This window comes from Drosophila sechellia, chromosome 2L (genome assembly GCF_004382195.2).
Source record: "Drosophila sechellia strain sech25 chromosome 2L, ASM438219v1, whole genome shotgun sequence".
NCBI classification, from domain to species: Eukaryota; Metazoa; Arthropoda; class Insecta; order Diptera; family Drosophilidae; genus Drosophila; species Drosophila sechellia.
In genome coordinates, this window is record NC_045949.1 from 1,092,062 (window position 1) to 1,110,197 (window position 18,136).

At 47.5% G+C, this 18,136-nt stretch overlaps 3 protein-coding genes across 4 annotated transcripts; 2 read left to right on the forward strand and 1 right to left on the reverse strand.

The window, feature by feature from the left end:
* The first annotated feature begins 122 nt into the window (after positions 1 to 122).
* Positions 123 to 3,008, forward strand: LOC6617330 (protein asteroid). Its single transcript, XM_002041619.2, has 3 exons — positions 123 to 747; positions 804 to 1,244; positions 1,300 to 3,008. The coding sequence occupies exons 1-3, from the start codon at positions 214 to 216 to the stop codon at positions 2,905 to 2,907; spliced, it is 2,583 nt and encodes an 860-aa protein (XP_002041655.2). The 5' UTR covers positions 123 to 213; the 3' UTR covers positions 2,908 to 3,008.
* A 113-nt stretch (positions 3,009 to 3,121) lies between these two features.
* LOC6617332 (cysteine protease ATG4B) lies at positions 3,122 to 5,449 on the forward strand. 2 transcript variants are annotated; one of them, XM_032727057.1, is made up of 5 exons: positions 3,122 to 3,624; positions 3,791 to 4,133; positions 4,196 to 4,275; positions 4,339 to 4,884; positions 5,005 to 5,449. In XM_032727057.1, the coding sequence occupies exons 1-5, from the start codon at positions 3,441 to 3,443 to the stop codon at positions 5,082 to 5,084; spliced, it is 1,233 nt and encodes a 410-aa protein (XP_032582948.1). In that variant the 5' UTR covers positions 3,122 to 3,440; the 3' UTR covers positions 5,085 to 5,449. The 2 variants fall into 2 exon arrangements, with proteins under 2 accessions (XP_032582948.1, XP_002041657.2); XM_002041621.2 differs by having other exon boundaries at positions 3,123 to 3,624; positions 5,002 to 5,449.
* A 63-nt stretch (positions 5,450 to 5,512) lies between these two features.
* LOC6617333 (CBL-interacting protein kinase 15) lies at positions 5,513 to 9,984 on the reverse strand. The gene is made up of 7 exons (XM_032727067.1): positions 9,773 to 9,984; positions 8,079 to 8,178; positions 7,896 to 8,013; positions 7,678 to 7,834; positions 7,381 to 7,489; positions 7,077 to 7,319; positions 5,513 to 7,022 (listed from the first exon to the last, which is right to left on the reverse strand). Exons 3-7 carry the CDS (start codon positions 7,949 to 7,951, stop codon positions 6,208 to 6,210), a joined length of 1,380 nt encoding a protein of 459 aa, XP_032582958.1. The 5' UTR covers positions 7,952 to 8,013; positions 8,079 to 8,178; positions 9,773 to 9,984; the 3' UTR covers positions 5,513 to 6,207.
* Positions 9,985 to 18,136: the final 8,152 nt, after the last annotated feature.

Genomic DNA, 18,136 nt, shown 5'->3' on the forward strand with positions numbered 1-18,136 from the left:
CCATCGCCGCGATATACCGTCCGGCTGCGGGAAATACCTTAGATACCAAGCTAATCGCTCAGATATACCAAACGGCAGCGAACGGTCACGCTGAAGCATCGATATGTACATCGATAGTATCGCACTGCAAACTGACATCACTATTAGCACGCTTTTAAAGTTTGCGGAAAATAGGTAAATAGAAAATTGGGAAAATAGGCAAGCGCCGGGAAAATGGGGGTCCGCGGCCTGACCAGTTACATAGCGCAGCGCGCGGAGATCTACCTGAAGCCGCACGAGCTGCACTCCACGGCGCTGGTCATCGACGGCGACAACTTGAGCTGCAATCTGTACAAGGATGTCACCGGGAGCTACTCCGCCTTCGGCGGCGACTACGACGACTTCTACCGCGCCGTGGTGCAGTTCTTCCAGGTCCTGGCCGAGTGCAACATTCGGCCCTACGTGCTCATGGACGGCGGGTACGAGGAGCGCAAGCTGCGGACCGTGAGCACCCGACTGCGCAACAAGATTTCCGTGATCAAGAAGATAAACCCCAATGCCTCCATTACGCTTTTCCCGCTGCACCTCAAGGAGGTTTTCGTGGATGCTGTGCGCGACTGCGGAGTCCCGGTGATGAGGTGCGTCTTTGAGGCGGACGACGAGTTGGCTGCCCTGGCCAGGAAACTCAACTGCCCAGTGCTTTCCTACGACTCTGATTTCTACATCCACAACGTCAAGTACATCCCGCTGATCACGCTGACTGTCAAGGTAAGGCATAAGTTATTTGGATTCCATCATATACTAAGCGATTCCGTCGGCAACAGGTGCTCACCAAGCAGGTGAAGAACAAGAACAGCAGCAACCAGAAGGACAGCCGGGATCTACGCCACTGCGAGGCCAAGAATGTGAAGAAGCGCACTCGGGCCAACAAGATTGTTGCTGGCATACAAGCTACAGAGCAGACAGCCAGCCCAAAAGGGAATTCCAAGACCTACAAGTACCTCGACTGCTGCATCTACCGGGTGTCCCATCTCTGCGGACGAGGAACTCTGAGTCCCGAGAAGCTACCCCTTTTTGCCGCCCTCCTGGGCAATGACTATATTGCACGCAGTGCCTTCAAGAACTTTTTTGCCGCGGGAATGGGCAAAGCAGGACGAAGTCGCAAACTAAAGCTTCAGCAGAAGCGCATACAGGTCATTCTCACATGGCTAAAGGAGGAAACGGCGGAGTCTGCTCTGGCGAAAGTGCTGTCGAGACTGAAAAAAGTTCGTTGCTTGAGATACCTATGTCCGACTCATACCTAAAATTATATTATTGCAGAACCAGAGAGATTCCCTGGTCTCCCAAGTGAATGCAGCCATCTCTGGTTACTCCAACGAGTTGTGCCACGCCTACGATTACTTCGAGGAGCACTACGAGAATGCTTTTCCGTATATAGAACCCGTCAGTGAAGAGGAATGCAGTGACGATGAATATTCGGCTAGCCCCGATGAAAAATTATCCGATGTCGAAGAAGGCGAGGATCAGGAGGAAGCTGACAACAAAGATGAGGAGCAGGAGGAAGAGATGCAAGGCGAAAATCCAGAGGCTGATTCGGGTGATGATGTGGAGGAAGATGGGGAGACTGATGAAGGTCTCGAGTTGGAAGTGGAAGATAAAACGCTACTCTTTCCACAATGGTTTCTGGACAAACTATATCCGGCGCACCTGCCCCGCAGCTTCGTGGACCTTATGCACCTACGCAAGTACATCAACAACCCACAGATCGAGCACTTTCCCTTCCACGACTCCAATGAAGTGGCCTTACCCATCCTGAACTACGTGTTCGCTCTTCTCCATCACGTAGAGGGTGAGAAAATCGAGCCACCATTGGAAGTGGATATGGATATGGAGGGTTCGACAGTACCCTATCTCACCTACCTCACCAGAGCTCTGCGAGTGACGAACGTGAGGTATATCAAGATGCCCATTGAAAAGACGCCTGCCTATGCGTTTGATCCTCTTTCGCCGGATGCCAGGCATCTAAGAGCTGTATTCGAAGACAATGTTCCCAATGCGGATACGGAGAAGTTGTTCAGCAAGCTCGACCAGTTGCCGGAGGATCTGAGGCTGTACTTTCTGGCCATTATCTACTGGTTACATCGCTCGGAGCACTGTGATTTGCTGCACCTTCACTCGCTGATCCTCAGTTTGGTTGTCCTACGAACCATAGACGTTACAATCCCTGCTGAACGAGAGGTGAAAACCTTCCTCAGGAGATTTGGCAAGACATTGAAGGCAGAGCGAGCAGTAAGAGCTAAGGAAGCTGCCGAGGGAATCAAGCGCGGCATCAAACCTGCTCTTCTAGAGCTTTCTGTTCCAGATCGAATGGCTCATGTACCCAAATCGGACTGCTATTTGACGCAGCAGCGCCTACTGCCGCACTTCCATATGCAGGAGATCTTCAAGAAGAAGTTCGACTTGTACTCCACCACGGTTATCCACGCATTTGCTGAATTTCAGGCTGTGGTCTATCAACTCAATGGGCTCAACTCCCTTTTGGATCTTCCGCTACTGAGTCCAAGAATGAACCAGCTATATTGCGGCGCCTTTCTCTACAACATGTACGATTTATTGAGGAATCGTGCCGATGTCCGCTACCATGTAGAGAACTTCCTGCTGCCCGACTCCAAGTTTATGTTCGATTTCTATTGCTACTTGTACGACTGGTGCGCGGAGTTTATACCAACTTGGAAGCGATTGGAGGTGGATCCGACGGCGGCGAAGGCCCTGCAAAAGAAACGGTTGAAGAAGCAGCGTCAGGCGGCCAGAAAACTGGAGCTAAAGGAGGCCAACGCGGATCCCAATGCGGAAATGGTCCAGGATGCAGATCCCGAAAACGACTTCTTCGATCTGAACAACAAATTCTGCGCGCTCAAGGTAGCGTAGCTAGTTCGAAGTCTCGCAAGAGCAATTTCGAAGTTTTTTACATTGTTACTAAACTATAATTTGCTTTAAATAATAAAAAAAATTAAATATTTTGTAAAAAACTTCATTTTCGAATGCATTTCATTAACAGTTTGGGAAAATACTATTTTCCTATGTTATGGCCTTGTTAAGTGCAACGTTTGGTATTTTGCCGAAGTAAAATACCTTATCAGTTGCGGTCATACTAACAGCTACGTCACTGCGTTGTAATCAACAAAAAAGAAAAATAAAGCAAACTAAACGAGCCGCAGACTGATCAAATGCTGGTTATCGCATAGTTTGTAATCAGCGCCCGTCACTGCCAACAACAAATGAAACCCCTGTGACCTCGGGCCAGAAGCAGGAGCATTGCCGTTGCTGCCAGCGAAAACAAAGGCCAAAACAAAGGCCCACCCGAAAAACAGAACGTCATTCGAAGGCAATTAGCCTGTAGACGAGCAGCGGAGGCCCTGGTGTCCACACCCTTCTCCTTCTGCCAGAGCACTGGGCAGTAGATGCTGGTTGGGCTCAGCGACCAGCTAGCGCGGATCATGGAGAGCGTCTTCGAGGCGTACTTGGGCCCAGACAGCGTCCTCGCCAGCGCAGTTGGTCAGGCGGTGGGCAGCGGAGAGCCGGAGGACATTCCCCGGAGAAACACCAACGTCTGGGTCCTGGGAAAGAAGTACAACGCCATACAGGGTAAGCCGAGGCCTTCTGGGCTAGTGGCATTTGCGTACTAATCTAGCATATGGGTCAGGATGAGTCATAAGGGGTTTCCCCAATCTTTTTCGATAGTCATCGATATGAACATCACAGATGGATACCAAACTGTAATCTATAATCAAAACACCCTTTCCCTTTTCAGAGCTCGAGCTCATCCGACGCGACATTCAGTCGCGGCTGTGGTGCACATACCGCCATGGGTTTTCGCCGTTGGGAGAAGTCCAGCTCACCACGGACAAGGGGTGGGGCTGCATGCTGCGCTGTGGTCAGATGGTTCTCGCCCAGGCCCTGATCGACTTACATTTGGGACGCGACTGGTTCTGGACGCCGGACTGCCGTGATGCCACCTACCTCAAGATTGTGAACCGTTTTGAAGACGTAAGGAATAGCTTCTACTCCATACACCAGATTGCCCAGATGGGAGAGTCCCAGAACAAAGCGGTCGGCGAGTGGCTGGGACCGAATACAGTAGCCCAGATTCTCAAGTAAGACCAAATCATTGAGCTTAACATGGTGGATAAGTGGGATGATCCATTGCTGATTTCAGAAAACTAGTGCGCTTCGATGACTGGAGCTCTCTGGCGATTCACGTGGCCATGGATAGCACAGTGGTATTGGATGACGTATGTAAGTGTGCAAAATAGTCTGAATAGCCCGACTATTTCCCTAACAACATTGGCCTCTTTGTAGATGCATCGTGCCGCGAAGGAGGCTCGTGGAAGCCACTGCTGCTCATAATCCCCCTGCGCCTGGGCATCACAGACATTAACCCGCTTTACGTGCCTGCCTTAAAGCGCTGCCTTGAACTTGACAGCAGTTGTGGCATGATCGGAGGTCGGCCAAACCAGGCTCTGTACTTCCTGGGCTATGTGGACGATGAGGTTCTCTACTTGGATCCCCATACCACGCAGAGAACGGGCGCCGTGGCACAGAAAACTGCTGCGGCAGAACAGGACTACGACGAGACCTACCATCAAAAGCATGCTGCTCGCCTGAACTTCTCCGCCATGGACCCCTCGCTGGCGGTTTGTTTCCTCTGCAAGACCAGTGATAGTTTCGAATCCCTGTTAACCCAGTTCAAGGAGGAGGTGCTCAGCCTCTGCTCGCCTGCGCTCTTCGAGATCAGTCAAACCCGCGCGGTCGATTGGGACACCACGGAGGACATCGACTGGCCCACCATGCCGGACATCGATTGGCCCGCGGGCACCTCGGATTCGGACTCTTTTGCCATAGTTGGTAAGTTGGTTCCGTTGAAGCTGCCTAAGACCATTTAGAGCCTCACAGCTCGCAGTCTGAATCAACAGTCCGCACTTCCACTCCGATTTCACTCAATAAATTCACTCCATTTTCCAGAAGAGAGCGGCAGGGACAGCGACGCCGGCTGTAGCGGCGCCAGTGGCAGCGGCAAAAAGCCCAGTGAGAGCGCCGTCATTTGAGAGGTCGCCGGCGGAGCGCCTGCGCCGCACCAGAGCAGATAAAGCCCAGCCAAGCGAAAGTGGAGCACCCAATGAGGAGGTGGACGAGGAGAGGAGGAAACGAGTGGGCCGGGAGGTCGAGCCCCTGCGGATGCTGCGAATGCAATAAACTAAGGCTAAAGTGCATAATTAGACGAGTGGTTGAGATTTAGATTTTAGTATGTTTACGATATGTACGAATGCGGTTCTTAGCGATTCATAATGCTGCTTTATTGTACGCGATTGACTCCACGGGAGACAATTTGGCAAAACACACACACAGAGCGACACTTACGGACACACACCGCTTTTTGATGATCAATTAAACATTTTTATGCAACGTTGTACATTGAAGACTCGATGAGATCGAGGCAATCGCCTTAGCCCGGTGTATAATTGTATTCGTAATATTCATTTTCCTTTCGTATATTCGTCTGTATATGCTCAAAAATGGACCAACAACTAAATACATAATACTTGGACTATATGTATATATATATATATATGTATGCATGTATATATCAACTTTGCCATCCGCCTCTGGACTCAACGGCTGGACAAACTCAAGCTACACGAACCAAGGAACTTTCTCGAATGAGTAACCAGGGTGAGGATGCAGGAATCTACGTTAACAACAAACACGCGAATACGCAGCTGGCGGCGAATTGACACTAATTGGGCTTGACCTCTGGTCTTCCGAGGCTGATTCCCGCAGAAAGGCAAACTGGGACTTGCAGATCAGAGTAACCAACTGTCTCCTACCGTTTAAAAAGTTAAAGTTTAGCACTCTTCATCCATCCTATTTCTGGATATTCTGGTTAAATCCTATATGGTATTCGCTATAAAATTTTCTAATCTCAATTTGTTGGTTCAAAATCAAGCACTGGGAGTTAACAATACAATCTTGGATATTTAAAGCTGATCAAGATGGACAAGCCTCTAGTAGGAAAGGTTTTTGAGCTACTGTCTGAGTTCTTTGAACCCCAGATTCCTTTCAAAAGCGCATAGTGGCTGAGAAACCCAGTTGCCTTTCCTCTCGGGGAATTCAAGGACCCAGCGGAACCAGGAGAGTAATATGAACATTCAACAACTATTTTCGGATGTCTTAGAGTATGCAGCAGGACCTCTCAATCCGCTTCTCCGCCTTGGGCTCTATGTGCAGCGCCATCTCCACGTGCTTCCGAGCCAGCCAGGACTGCTTCTGCAGCCGATTGACCACGATCCTGTAGGCGCCAATGATGTCGGAGCGCGGGCCACTCTGCCTGGCGTTGATCAGCATCTCGGAGGTGAGGCCCAGCTCGGCCAGGATCTGGCGTGCCTCGAACTCCAGGGCTCCTAGCTGGCTCAGATCCTCGGTATTCGTGGGCAGCATGACGCAGCTGCCCGTCTCCGCGTCGTAGTTCTTGAACAGGGGACAATCCTCGGCCACCTCCACATTCCACGGATTGATCTTGGCCGAACCGCACTGTCCACCGTTGGCCAGCTGCTTCTCCGGTTCCGTTTCCATGGGCGTTACCTTCTTCTTGAGGCTGCCGCAGAACATGTACCTTCTGGTTGGACGCTTCGCCTGCTCGGTGGACTGCGGCTCCTTCAGCTGACTTGGCACCGGGACCAACAGTTCGTGTCCCATCTCGATCGGTTGCAGGAAATTCTGCACAAACATCTCGTCCTGCTGCCTGGTGTTCATGCTAATGGCCGGCTTCTTGACCACCTCAGCATACCGATCCCGTAGTGAGGCGGATTTCCGCAGCCGATGCGACTTGCTGCGCACCCAGAAGATGGACCTCTTGACTGGCTTGGTGTGCTGGTTGATCTCCCACTGCATCAGATCGGCACTGAGCTTGGGACAGGTCACGAACTGGCTGTTCAGCATGTCGTCGATGGTTGGCCGCTGGGCGGGTATGTGGATCAAGATGCGTTCTAAAGAAGATATCAAGTTAAAGCATTATCTTTATTTGATATACAACCACTCACGTATAAGTCTTATGCAGGGCAAGCTGAGCTGGCCGGGCAGCAGATAGTCACCCTTCAGGATGGCTGCTTTCAGGCCGGGAATCGTGGGTGCCCGGAAGGGCATGTTTCCGACCACCATGAAGTAGAGCAGGATGCCCAGGGCCCACACATCCACGGGCGCCCCTATGTAGTGGTCATCGGAGAAGAGCTCAGGCGCCGCATACGGAGGGGATCCGCAGAACGTGTCGAGCTTTTGATTGGCACCTGTCAAAGGGAATGAAGTTGATTAGATTGCCGACGGGGTGGCTTGGCTGTTCACCCGCACCATTGATGAGTTGGGTGCTGAAACCGAAGTCGGCCAGCTTGAGGCGATCCTCGGAGAGGAGCAGGACATTTTCCGCCTTGATGTCCCGATGCACGTAGCCCAGACTGTGCTGCAAGTGCGATTAAGTTCAATTAATTTCGCAGATGGAATAATTGAATAATGGAAACACGCAAATTAATATTAAATGGGCCATAAATCTGTGTGAAAGATTTAAAATGCATGATTCCCAGTTGGCAATATTGATTTTTGGCTGAGATTAAAATTAATTTATATTTCTATAGATAGGAGTCAGCTTACCATATGTTTGACTGCCAGGAGGAGCTGTTTCAGCAACGGAGCCGCATGAATCTCGCGCAGCGGACCGCCTTGGGTGATGTGGTTGTACAGCTCGCCACCGCGGATCCACTCAGTGACCAGGTAGACGCGGCCCAGAGTTTCGACCACCTCGAAAAGCCTGCAAAACGTAGGGAAGATGTACGGCCAACTCTAGTACATATGGGATTCGTTTGCCTCACCTCAGTATATTGGGATGATGCACACACTCGAGAGTGGCTATCTCACTGGACAGCATACGCAGCGCCTTGGCATCCAGTCCGGCCCGATCCAGGTCCACCACCTTAATGGCCACTTTGTCTGTAAATCGGGATGATTTTGGTTAATCCCTAATCTGATTAGTTGCCTTCTGATCTGTTCCTTACCACGCGTAAGTTGGTGGACAGCGAGCTTCACTTTCGAGAAGTTGCCGCGTCCGATGTCGCCACAGAATCTGTAGAGGCCAATGCGACGGCCGATGGTTACCTGTTCCGGAAAAGTTAATTTGGTTTCAGTGCCTTCGTTTTTTGACCTTGCAACCCACGAGAGAAATTAATACAAATTATAGTTGCGCTTTCATCAAAGTTGTGGCAAAAGTCGCGGCATTTCCGGAACACTTGCGCCAGGGACAAGGCTCGTCTTAAGGTTGAGTAATCCGAGGCAGCGATTACTTGATACCCCAAAGTACACATGTTCCAGCAATTAACATTGACCGCTCCCGTAATTTATGCCCCCGAAGCCTTCCGTTCAAGAATTCTTGGTATTGCAATTAGCCAAGGTCAAGTGCGGCACTCTTTTTTGTTAATGTAATTTGAACTGCGCGCTGCACTTGACGTTGACGTTGCCGCTTTTGGCTTGTTGCTCGCTTCCTTTCACCGCTTAGCTTTCGCTCGCTCTGTTTTTTGCTCGTTAATCCACCTTTGAGCCATCGAGAGGGGCGGGCGGGCGCTAATTAAGGAACGCAACGCGGCGTATACGTAATGCGGATAGCTGGCGTTCGGTCACACGCGCATTCTGCATCGCAAGCCCCAAATAGGCGGCGAACGAGCTCACACAAAGACGGCAAATCCGCAAGGGCACTGGCCAAAAATCTAAGGCTTTTATTGAAAGCTGCATTAATATTTTTCTAAAAAAATTAAGTCTTTAATAACAAGAAGCCTTAACCTTCTTATTAGAGAACTCATTTTAGAATGAGCTTATAAAATTTCCAAGGTATGTACATTTTCTTCAAGTGTACCAACACATCGCCACTGCAAATTAGCCTTGAACCCATGCATAATTGCAGCGCTGCAGCAGAGGGTTTGTGTATTAGCTAACACACCCACACACGCGCAAGGGCGGGGCTCACACCGACACGAGTACACGGAACATGGCCCAAAAACAACAAGCGACAATAACCTGGCTTTCGCTGTGAAGTCAGCGCCGTGTGTTGGGGTAACCCCCGCTTTTTCCGCGCTACTAAACAGGTTGCATTCGAAACCCACTTGTTTATGAAACACAATTCATCATGCACAAGGACACGCGAATCTGGCACAATAAGTTCACGACACAATGCGAAGATAAATTCTGCCATAACAATTTGCAGCTCTCGCGGATGCGGCACCACCAGGATGCGCACGATATTTGCTTTTTACGGCACGGCTGTTTGGGATGCGAAAATTATCTAAGCGGCCATTTCATGTTGGGTGTGAAAAATCTTCCAGTTCCTGCATTTATTGGCAGTAATTTTGAGTGGGCTATCACATAAAAATGGGAATACTGCCTATCTATTTGAGTATGGCATACAAATTTGCGCTGTGAGGCCAAGTTAATAGTGCGAAGCATATCATTTCCTTAAACTGTTTCCCCAAGATTCCGCACCTCCGCTGCCAATTAACTTGAATATATATAAAAAAAAAGTTGGTCTGCCAGCGAGTGGCATGACTAATGGCGGGGTAATTGACATCAACCGAGCCATTGCGGCCACGCGGCGAAAGGGAGCACCTACAAACTCACAGGTGAGTGGCCCACCAGGCGCCCAGCTGGAGACGGAACCCTTGATTTGGGTATCGCCGCCGCAGGCATTTCAATTTGCACTCACCTCGTGGCCGCAGCGCGGATCGCATTGCAGCGCCTTGGTGAGCCGCTGGTAGGGCGGAGTGGGCGGGGGCGGCTGACAAATTGTCAGGGGCGTCGTCGTCGTCAGCGGGGGCGTGGCCGCCGACGTCACCTTCACAGTGGCTGAGCTGCGCAGCGCCTTGGTATCCACGGCTGCCGTTTTGCTGCTTTCGCTTCCTGGGAGTCCTGGGGTTCCTCACTGGGCTGGCAACTTGTTGGTCCTCGGCTGCGTCCTCTTCTTGGCGTCCTGGCGTTGTCGAGTGGCGTGGCTGCCTCGGTTGCTCCGCAACTCGCGTGTAATTACAGAACGGCAGGTCTTAGGGCAGTCTTACATTATTAAATGCTATGTCTGCAAACACTTTTCCGACTTTTCCGACAAGGGGGCCACTGAAAGTTGGAAAGTGAAGGAGAAGAGTTAAGCCAAGTTGATTTCTTCAGCTCCGTAAGCGTCTTATTCTATTTGATGGCAGCGCGAGTTGATGGTTTTCGGTTCCCATAGTTCACTTCACTATTAACTACATGTACTTGTGGAGATTGGCCTTAATGTGTTGAGATTTTAAGAGGATTTAGCTGGAGTTGCAAAAAAGTAGGCAACATTTAAGTCAATTCATTTCGAGAAACAATCCTCACACTTAGCTCAAACTAACATAAATTATAGCTATATTTTCCTGGTAATTTGAAAGGCATGTACTGTATTTATAGGTGGCCTTAATGAGTTTCGCTCAGAGGAAACGCCAGTGGGTCATTAATTTCCATTTCTACCATCACCAAAAAGATTGTTCATGAACACAGATTCGCGGGGTCTTAGTTACAACCAACTTCGATGATGGATATTCCGTGAACCATAAATTAGAATAATTAAATGCAACTTCGCTTTGCGCTTATGAAACCCTCGTAAAAAAATGTTGCTGGCCAAATATAATTAACGTTTGTCGGAGGGCCACGGAAATGGGAAACTTTTGGCCGAAATGTAATCGATACGGACTGGACTCCATCGAAATATGGTGGCTGCTGTAACTCAACTGGTGGCAGTACGGCGGCGGAAACAGATTTCCAATGAGCAAGTAAGCAATTCTTCAATAATTCAATAAGGAACTGGGCGCGCATCCTTTTGCAGCAGAAGCAGCGAGGCAAAAGTTAACTGGAAGTAATTACGTAAATGGATTTTCTTTCCTTTTTCATTTTCTGCTCAAATTTCCTGCACGTCGTCTCGAATAAAGTACAGCAATGGCAAACACTGTACAGGGATCGAGGGATCGGGCCATAATGTTTATATAGCAATCGGCAGGACCAATCCCACTCCCACGCCCACACCCCTTCAACCATGACAGGAAGTCGGCCAGGAAGGAAGCGAGCGAAGGCGCAGCGTTTCAGCCCGAATGCGAAACTCGACCGGCAGGCGACAAGGCGTTACAAGGATAACGATTTATATACAGTTACGGTGGGCCCGCATACCACGCACATACATACATTGTACATACTTCCCAGCCGTAAGCACTTGAAATTATTATTATAAAAGCCGCAGGACTGGCCCAACTTTCTTGCCAAGTTGGCGACGGGCGATGCCACCTTCTAATTGACTGACGGCCGCAAAGGATGTGCGTGAAACTACAGCGAAGGACCAAATAATAGTATTACACTTACGTGAGACTAATGCAAAAATTGTAGAATTTATTCATTTCACTTCGGATGAGTGAAGTTCATGCAATGCTACAAAAAAAGCATTTTAGCACTTTAAGCACGCTATGGTTGATATCTTGCTTGCATAAGCAATAATCCATGACATGAACACATATTTTCCTTTTTTCAGCAATCAAATCTGTCCCTTTCTTTGAGTTAAAAATGAATAATTGGCACATGGTCGTATTCTCATCTTTTTATTTAAATGAAGTTTAAACCACTGTAACCATGACCACGTCTACGGTGTCTGTGTGCGTGTGCGCTTGTGTGGGTGTCACAATTAAATTCACATCTACACTCGCACGCACGCATACAAGCGCAGAGTTTTCGGTTTCATTCTCATTTTCGTGCCAGCTGTCGCAGCCGCAATTTCATTTCAGCGCTCGCAAGTATGCAACGAAATTTTTACACTTTTCCCACTTATCAAACGCAGCAGGCAGGCTCCTTTGCGATGATGTGTGTGTGTGAGGAGTTGGGCCACCTTGAATGGGGTTTTCCCCCGTCACGCATACATTTACATGCTAACCAAACGAGTATCTGTGCGGCATTACAGTTTTAATTAGAAACCTAAGCGTGAATGCATTTGATATCAAAGCAAAACAGAAGCGACTCGCAGCTCAAAAACTTCGAGTAGTTGAAAAATGAGTGATGGGAAGGGAAGTGGATGAAGATTCGCATAGGAAAGGATAGTTTATATCAGCCAGATGGAACTTTCAGCTGGAGAAAAGTGAAAGCATACGCACAACTGGGTCAAAAGTGTTTGCATTACTGAGAATAAGCAGCACATTGAGAAGCTGAGCTCATATGGGATGTAGAAATCACACAAGTTCTTATGGAAGTTCAAGTAACTGCTCTTTGATAAAATTCAATAGAATTGATAGAAAAACATAAGTACATTTCCAAGAACTCTTGGGAAATCCAATTGTATTGATTGATCAGAGGAAAATTGTGTTTACAATTGTGTTTGCTTACACATTATTTCAAACGAACTTATTTTAATGGGAGAATGAAAAGTATGAGCTGAAATATTACCTGGTTTAAACTGTTTACGTTCGCAATAAATCCCTGCATTGTAATCCTTTTATCCTCGCACATTCACCTCTGCAAATGGCAACATCCTCTTAATTCCTGAAGCTCATAAATTCTTGCCATATTCACATAAATGCCAATTGACCCACTTAGACCCTTCTGCCCATCCTATAAATCTCGCAGACAAACGGCTCGGAGTTCCTTCGCAATTTAAGACTTGTCAGCTCGCAGCAATTTCCCGTGAAGTAACTCCCCTTTTTTGCCTCCCACACAGAAATTTTCCTCTGAAAATAATTTACACTCATTTTTGGGTCAAGTTCAATTGCAGGCATTAATTATAAGGACTTGGCACTCTCTTGTTCGCCCTCGAGTTCAAGTGAATTCAACTCGAATCCAGGGGATGAGATCAAAGTGAGTGCAACGATGTCTTCATCATCCGCTGAAGATGGCAAAGGATGCATGGTAATGGATAAGCAACTAAGTAGTATTATTTATTTAAATATATTTTTATTATAGCACTAGGCGCCAGAAAAGTGAGTGAATGTCGTGTGATTAAAAATAACAAACAGCGCATAATTCTATTTGTTTATAGAGTGCATGCTGCAGATGGGTTGGGAAGGGGGCAGTGGGGGGAGGGGGAGGACCCCTGGGGGCCGATGAATATAAATAGAAAATGCTCCAAAATGCGATGTGCAGAGTACAGAGGCTGTCGGCCGTCGACTGTGGGTGGCAGAAAAAGTGGCGCAAGGACACTTGTTGTGGTCACCAGTGTGTCATTCACAGCCGCCCAAGAAATCGATCGTGGAGCACCAGAGGCTGCCACAACCCATGGCGCATACCATGGTAATGGTAGATGCAATAAAAATGAATAATTAGAGCGAATGAAAGGAGTGTAGGGAACTTATCACAATCTGCACATGTAATTAATTAGTTTTTACGCTCCGTAAAGCAGAGCCAGGGAATTCATTACGCCATTCACCTCTCCATTTTCCATTTTCAGTTTTCCATTTTCCATTTTCCATTTGAATTTCATAAAGCAGGAGCAAAAACAACGGCGACCGAAATTCAGTCATGTCCTTCAACTTGGACGATGTCGTTATACCCGGCCCACTTTCGCCCACTTTCGCCCACTTTCGCCCACTTTCCCCATTTGAGCTACTTACAAGTCCAGCAACAAATAACGACGACAATGAGAACAAGACTCGAAGGTACTAAAGTGGATGAATGAGTGCACGGGGAGAAAAGGGTGTGCACTTCTACTTTTGAAGCCAATCATGTAACCGCTGCTGCCAAATCTGCACAAATTCCATAAGGGATGTAATAACAATAAACTGAATAAGTTGTGGAAGTTGCCCAACTTTCGCCGAGTGTAATAAAAAAGTTGAATAAGCAAATAATGGGAATCAAAGAAGCAAAAGTAGCGGACAAAGGAATGCATATTCAAGCCAAATTAAACACAAAATTCCAACTTATTTTATTATAATTCCGTCTCGATATTTTTTTGTGAAAATCCAAACATGGGGAGGTCAAGCAGATAGCGAGAAATACAAAGCATTTTCCCGATGTTTCCCCACCAATTTCCCCGCCAAAGTCGATTTTAATTTTCCCATTTAGACAGAACTTCGGTGCCTAATGATCGTGAATTTCCACCGAGAGGAAGCCATTCATCAGCAGGCGAAATCCACCGACCGACCGACCATCATTATAGGTAATTCCCCGATGCCGGAGCAGCAAAGAGCCAGCAATAATGCAAATACTTGGACTTTGGTCCGTGGAACAAGAGGGGTGGAAAACGCAGGGGGGTGGCACCTGTGCCCCACACACTTTTCGAACAGCAACTACCGATAAGACTGGAAAATTTGCGCCACTGTTCTGTTATATGTTTTTCTCATCGGACAGCTCCAAGCCAAGCCCAAGTCAACTGGAGTCGAGAATAAACGACGACGACAACAGCGAAATTTTCCCAGCGCCAAGGCGAAAAAAAAACAGATGAGCTAAAGAAAAGAGTCGGAACAAGAAATGGAAATTTGCATACAAAAACCCAAAAGTCGCGCGGAAGTTGTACGCGAATTTCGCATGGGCGCACCTGGACGCAGGGGCGTGGCAGTGGCTGACCGCTGTTTTGGCCAAAAACCAAGAAGAAATGGAGGGCCAAAACTGATATAGAAAAACGTGAAAACCCATAAGGTGTAATGAGTGTGGAATGTCGTACATTTTCAAATTGCTTTCCTAGGTTTTATTTTGTACCTTTTTTTTGGCGCTGTCTTCTGCCAAGTGCATACGAGTTGGGGCCACTGGGAATGGGATTGGAGATTGGGAGTGGGAGTGGGAGTGGGAGCACCTTGTGGGAACTTCCGCTGAGAAGTTGAATTATGAGCCACGCACCGCTAAGCGCCGTCAAGTGGTATCAAAAAAAAAGTCTGGTTGCCCCAGACAGTGAGCGAAATAAAGTGTGCTGTTAACTGAATGTCAAATCTATTGAGGCGATTAAAAGGCGCACACCCACGCCGAAATGCCCGAGTGAGCCCAAAACACACACAGATACAGATACGAATATAGATACAGATACAGTCGCCGGGGAGCGGCAGCTTAAGCGCCATTGAAAGCAATCAAAAATTGTGCAGAGCCACAAATATGTGGTGTGTCGACTATCAGATACCCTGGACTGGGAAATATTAATGGGCTGAGTAGTGCCATAGATAGTACTTATGTTCTTTAATAAGTTTATGATATATTTCAAGCCTAAGACTCGACAAAAATACAGATACATTTCCAGGCTTCCACGCTTTTCTGGCGTGCCACTGCCATTGATTGGGTCCATTGATCACTTTGTTGGCCCCCGAATGGATTGGCCTGCTCCTCCTCCCAGACCCCCGGGAATCACACGTCGTCGCAGCTTCAGTTTCAGAGCCATGGAATGCAAATTAATATTAATTAAACGCGCTGGCAGCTGAGTCGAAATTGTTTCAACCGCGCGGGGTATGTGAATATCTATACATCTGGGTAACTGGGTATTTGGGTATTTGGGTATTTAGGCAGTGCCTGGATTATGTGCCTGATGTGGGTCCGATGTCTGGGTGCAAATGCGTGAAAACTCAGCTAAAACGCCGAAGATTAATGACCGGTCCTGGGTGAGCTTACCCGTTAACAAATTCCTTGTAATGCTCATAAAATGAAATTTACGCTTGGCCGTTTAATCAAACATTTCAAACTGCTGGGCGGGTTTTGCACGAAATTAATCAAGTGGAAGCATAAACAGGATTCAGCATTACTTTGTTTATGTGCAAAAGATTAATTTCACACATATCATTTCACCCGAAGAAGCCTTGCTGCAATGATAGCCAATATTCGGCAAATGAACTGGATTGTCAATTGTTATTTTATTAACAATTTCCAGAGCAATGAGCGACATAATCTGCGCTCTGGGACCAAAGAGGCTCATTCATAAATCGCCATTCCATTCGCTTTATTATGTCCAGATAAGCTGTGTAGCTAAATGCGAGCTATCTCTGAAATATGTGGCCGAAATACGAGGAAAACACATTTTGGGCATTATAAGCGAGTGTCAATGGCAACAGATGAGCTAAATCTGGTGCGGGTGATTAGCGTTTCATGGCTGATAAGAGCCGAAAATATTTTTAGAATTTCCTGGAAAAACACATCACAAATGTCACCATATTTGCTGGCAAAAGTGGGATTTTTTTGCTGCTCATTGTGTAAATTCATACTATTTATACGCATGCTTAATTTTTGTTTTATCAGAAGAACTCTCTAACTAAGCCATATTGGCATATTTCATGCAACAAATTCCATTTCATATTTTTTATGCCCTTTTTGCCTGCGACAGGTGTAATTAAAATTTATTTGGCATTAACAATATGCTTTTCGTTGCATTGTTTTTTTTTTAACAAGAGCCACATTATGCACATGATTCTTTCAAGGCATCGCTATTGTTTCGAAACACAATATTTATATTTTAAATGGTCGGAGGGGGAAAACAACAATTGAAAATTCATGAACTGCGGTGGTTTTCATTTAAAACGAGCCAGTGCTTTTTCATTCGTTTAATAAACGGGAAAAGGGGAAATTCTGAAACTCTGAGGCTGTGAAAGGCAAATAATTTCGTTTTGTTCGCAGCTGCAGCCTCTGCAGGCGGGCATTTAATTCAATTTACACTTAATTTGTTTAAACCTTATTGAAAATTATTTATTCAAATGACACAGCGCCTTTGTGCGTTGGGGCCCATGAAATATTTATAGCGCTGCTGGGTGTCGCAGCATGCCCATGTTTTATTTATTTATAACATTTAAGTGTGACGAGCAGACGCACGCACTGTTTGCACTGTTCCAACCCCTCCCTCCTCCCCCCTCCCCCCTTCCCCATCCATGTAAATATATTATTATAATACCTACTTAACGAGCAGAGCAATGCCTATTTGCACAACAATAAAGTCAATTTAGTCGACTCCATCAACCTCTGGCTCTGTGTGCTGCTGAGATCCTATGTGAAAAGCCCCCGCCGCATCACCAAACTTGTGTCTGTGTACATAGGCACCGCCTTGGATTCATACACTTCCAAAGAAGAGTCCCACACCCTGGTCACTAACGTGGAAACCTCACATTTCGTAGCTTCTCGTTTCCCATCCCCCTGCTCCGCTAGAAATTCAATCAATCTCCTTGTTTTTCTGTCCCTGTTTTTGGCTCCCCCTATTTATAGATGCATGATCCTGTCAATTTGTCTACGTGTCCTTGCGAGTGTCCTGCTCCTAAAACAACCTCTGCCCGATTAGGTGGCCGGTAGGTAAAAGAGTTTGATTTCAATGGGAACTGTAAGAATGCACTGCATTAAGGTATCTGTGGCACACAGCATTTCCTAGAGTATTTTCCACTTCGACTGGCTTTTCCCGCTTTTCCTCCGCCTCGCTGACTTCTCTTTTTTGTGAATTTATTTGCTGCGTGCGAATGAGAGCTCAATTCGCCTGATAAGACGATCCGAGCGACAGCGACAAGCGGTCTGGCGTTATGTTAACTCTCGGACGGGCCCCGAGGTCATCCTCAGCTCATCTCCTTGGGGCTCAACGTCGAACCCTTAACCCATGTCAGCCGGAGAGGGCGAACTGCCGACGGCTCTGAATGCTGAGAATGTTACGCATACGCCACGTGGGACAATAATGTCGCAATGCCAGAAAATACGTACTCCCACTTCCTCGGCGATGCTGGCGCTTCTAATGGCTTTACTTGCCTGTTAGCGAGGATGTGCGAGCATTGTCAACTGGTTTCGCCTTGGGACTGATTATTGCCGTTTGACACATTCGGCTGACTGGAGGAGGAGCACATCCACAGCCACTACGTACGTCGGCGATGTGCACATCTAGCTCGACTGGCACATTGAGCATACGCCCCGTGGACGCCCCCGCCGGCTGACTTATTGAGCAAACAGAGTGGCAGCCATGTGTCTGTGGCATAGGCAAACGAATGGCTGAGTGGAAAACGTGAAAAGTGGAAACAAACAAACAAACAGACGAGCAGAAGCACAAGTACAAGTACAAGTCAAAGACACTCTACTGTCTTCTGTCATTGACCAGCAGTCTGGTCTACAGAATTTGCAGGCCGAGATAAAGATGTTCCAGCTTCGACAT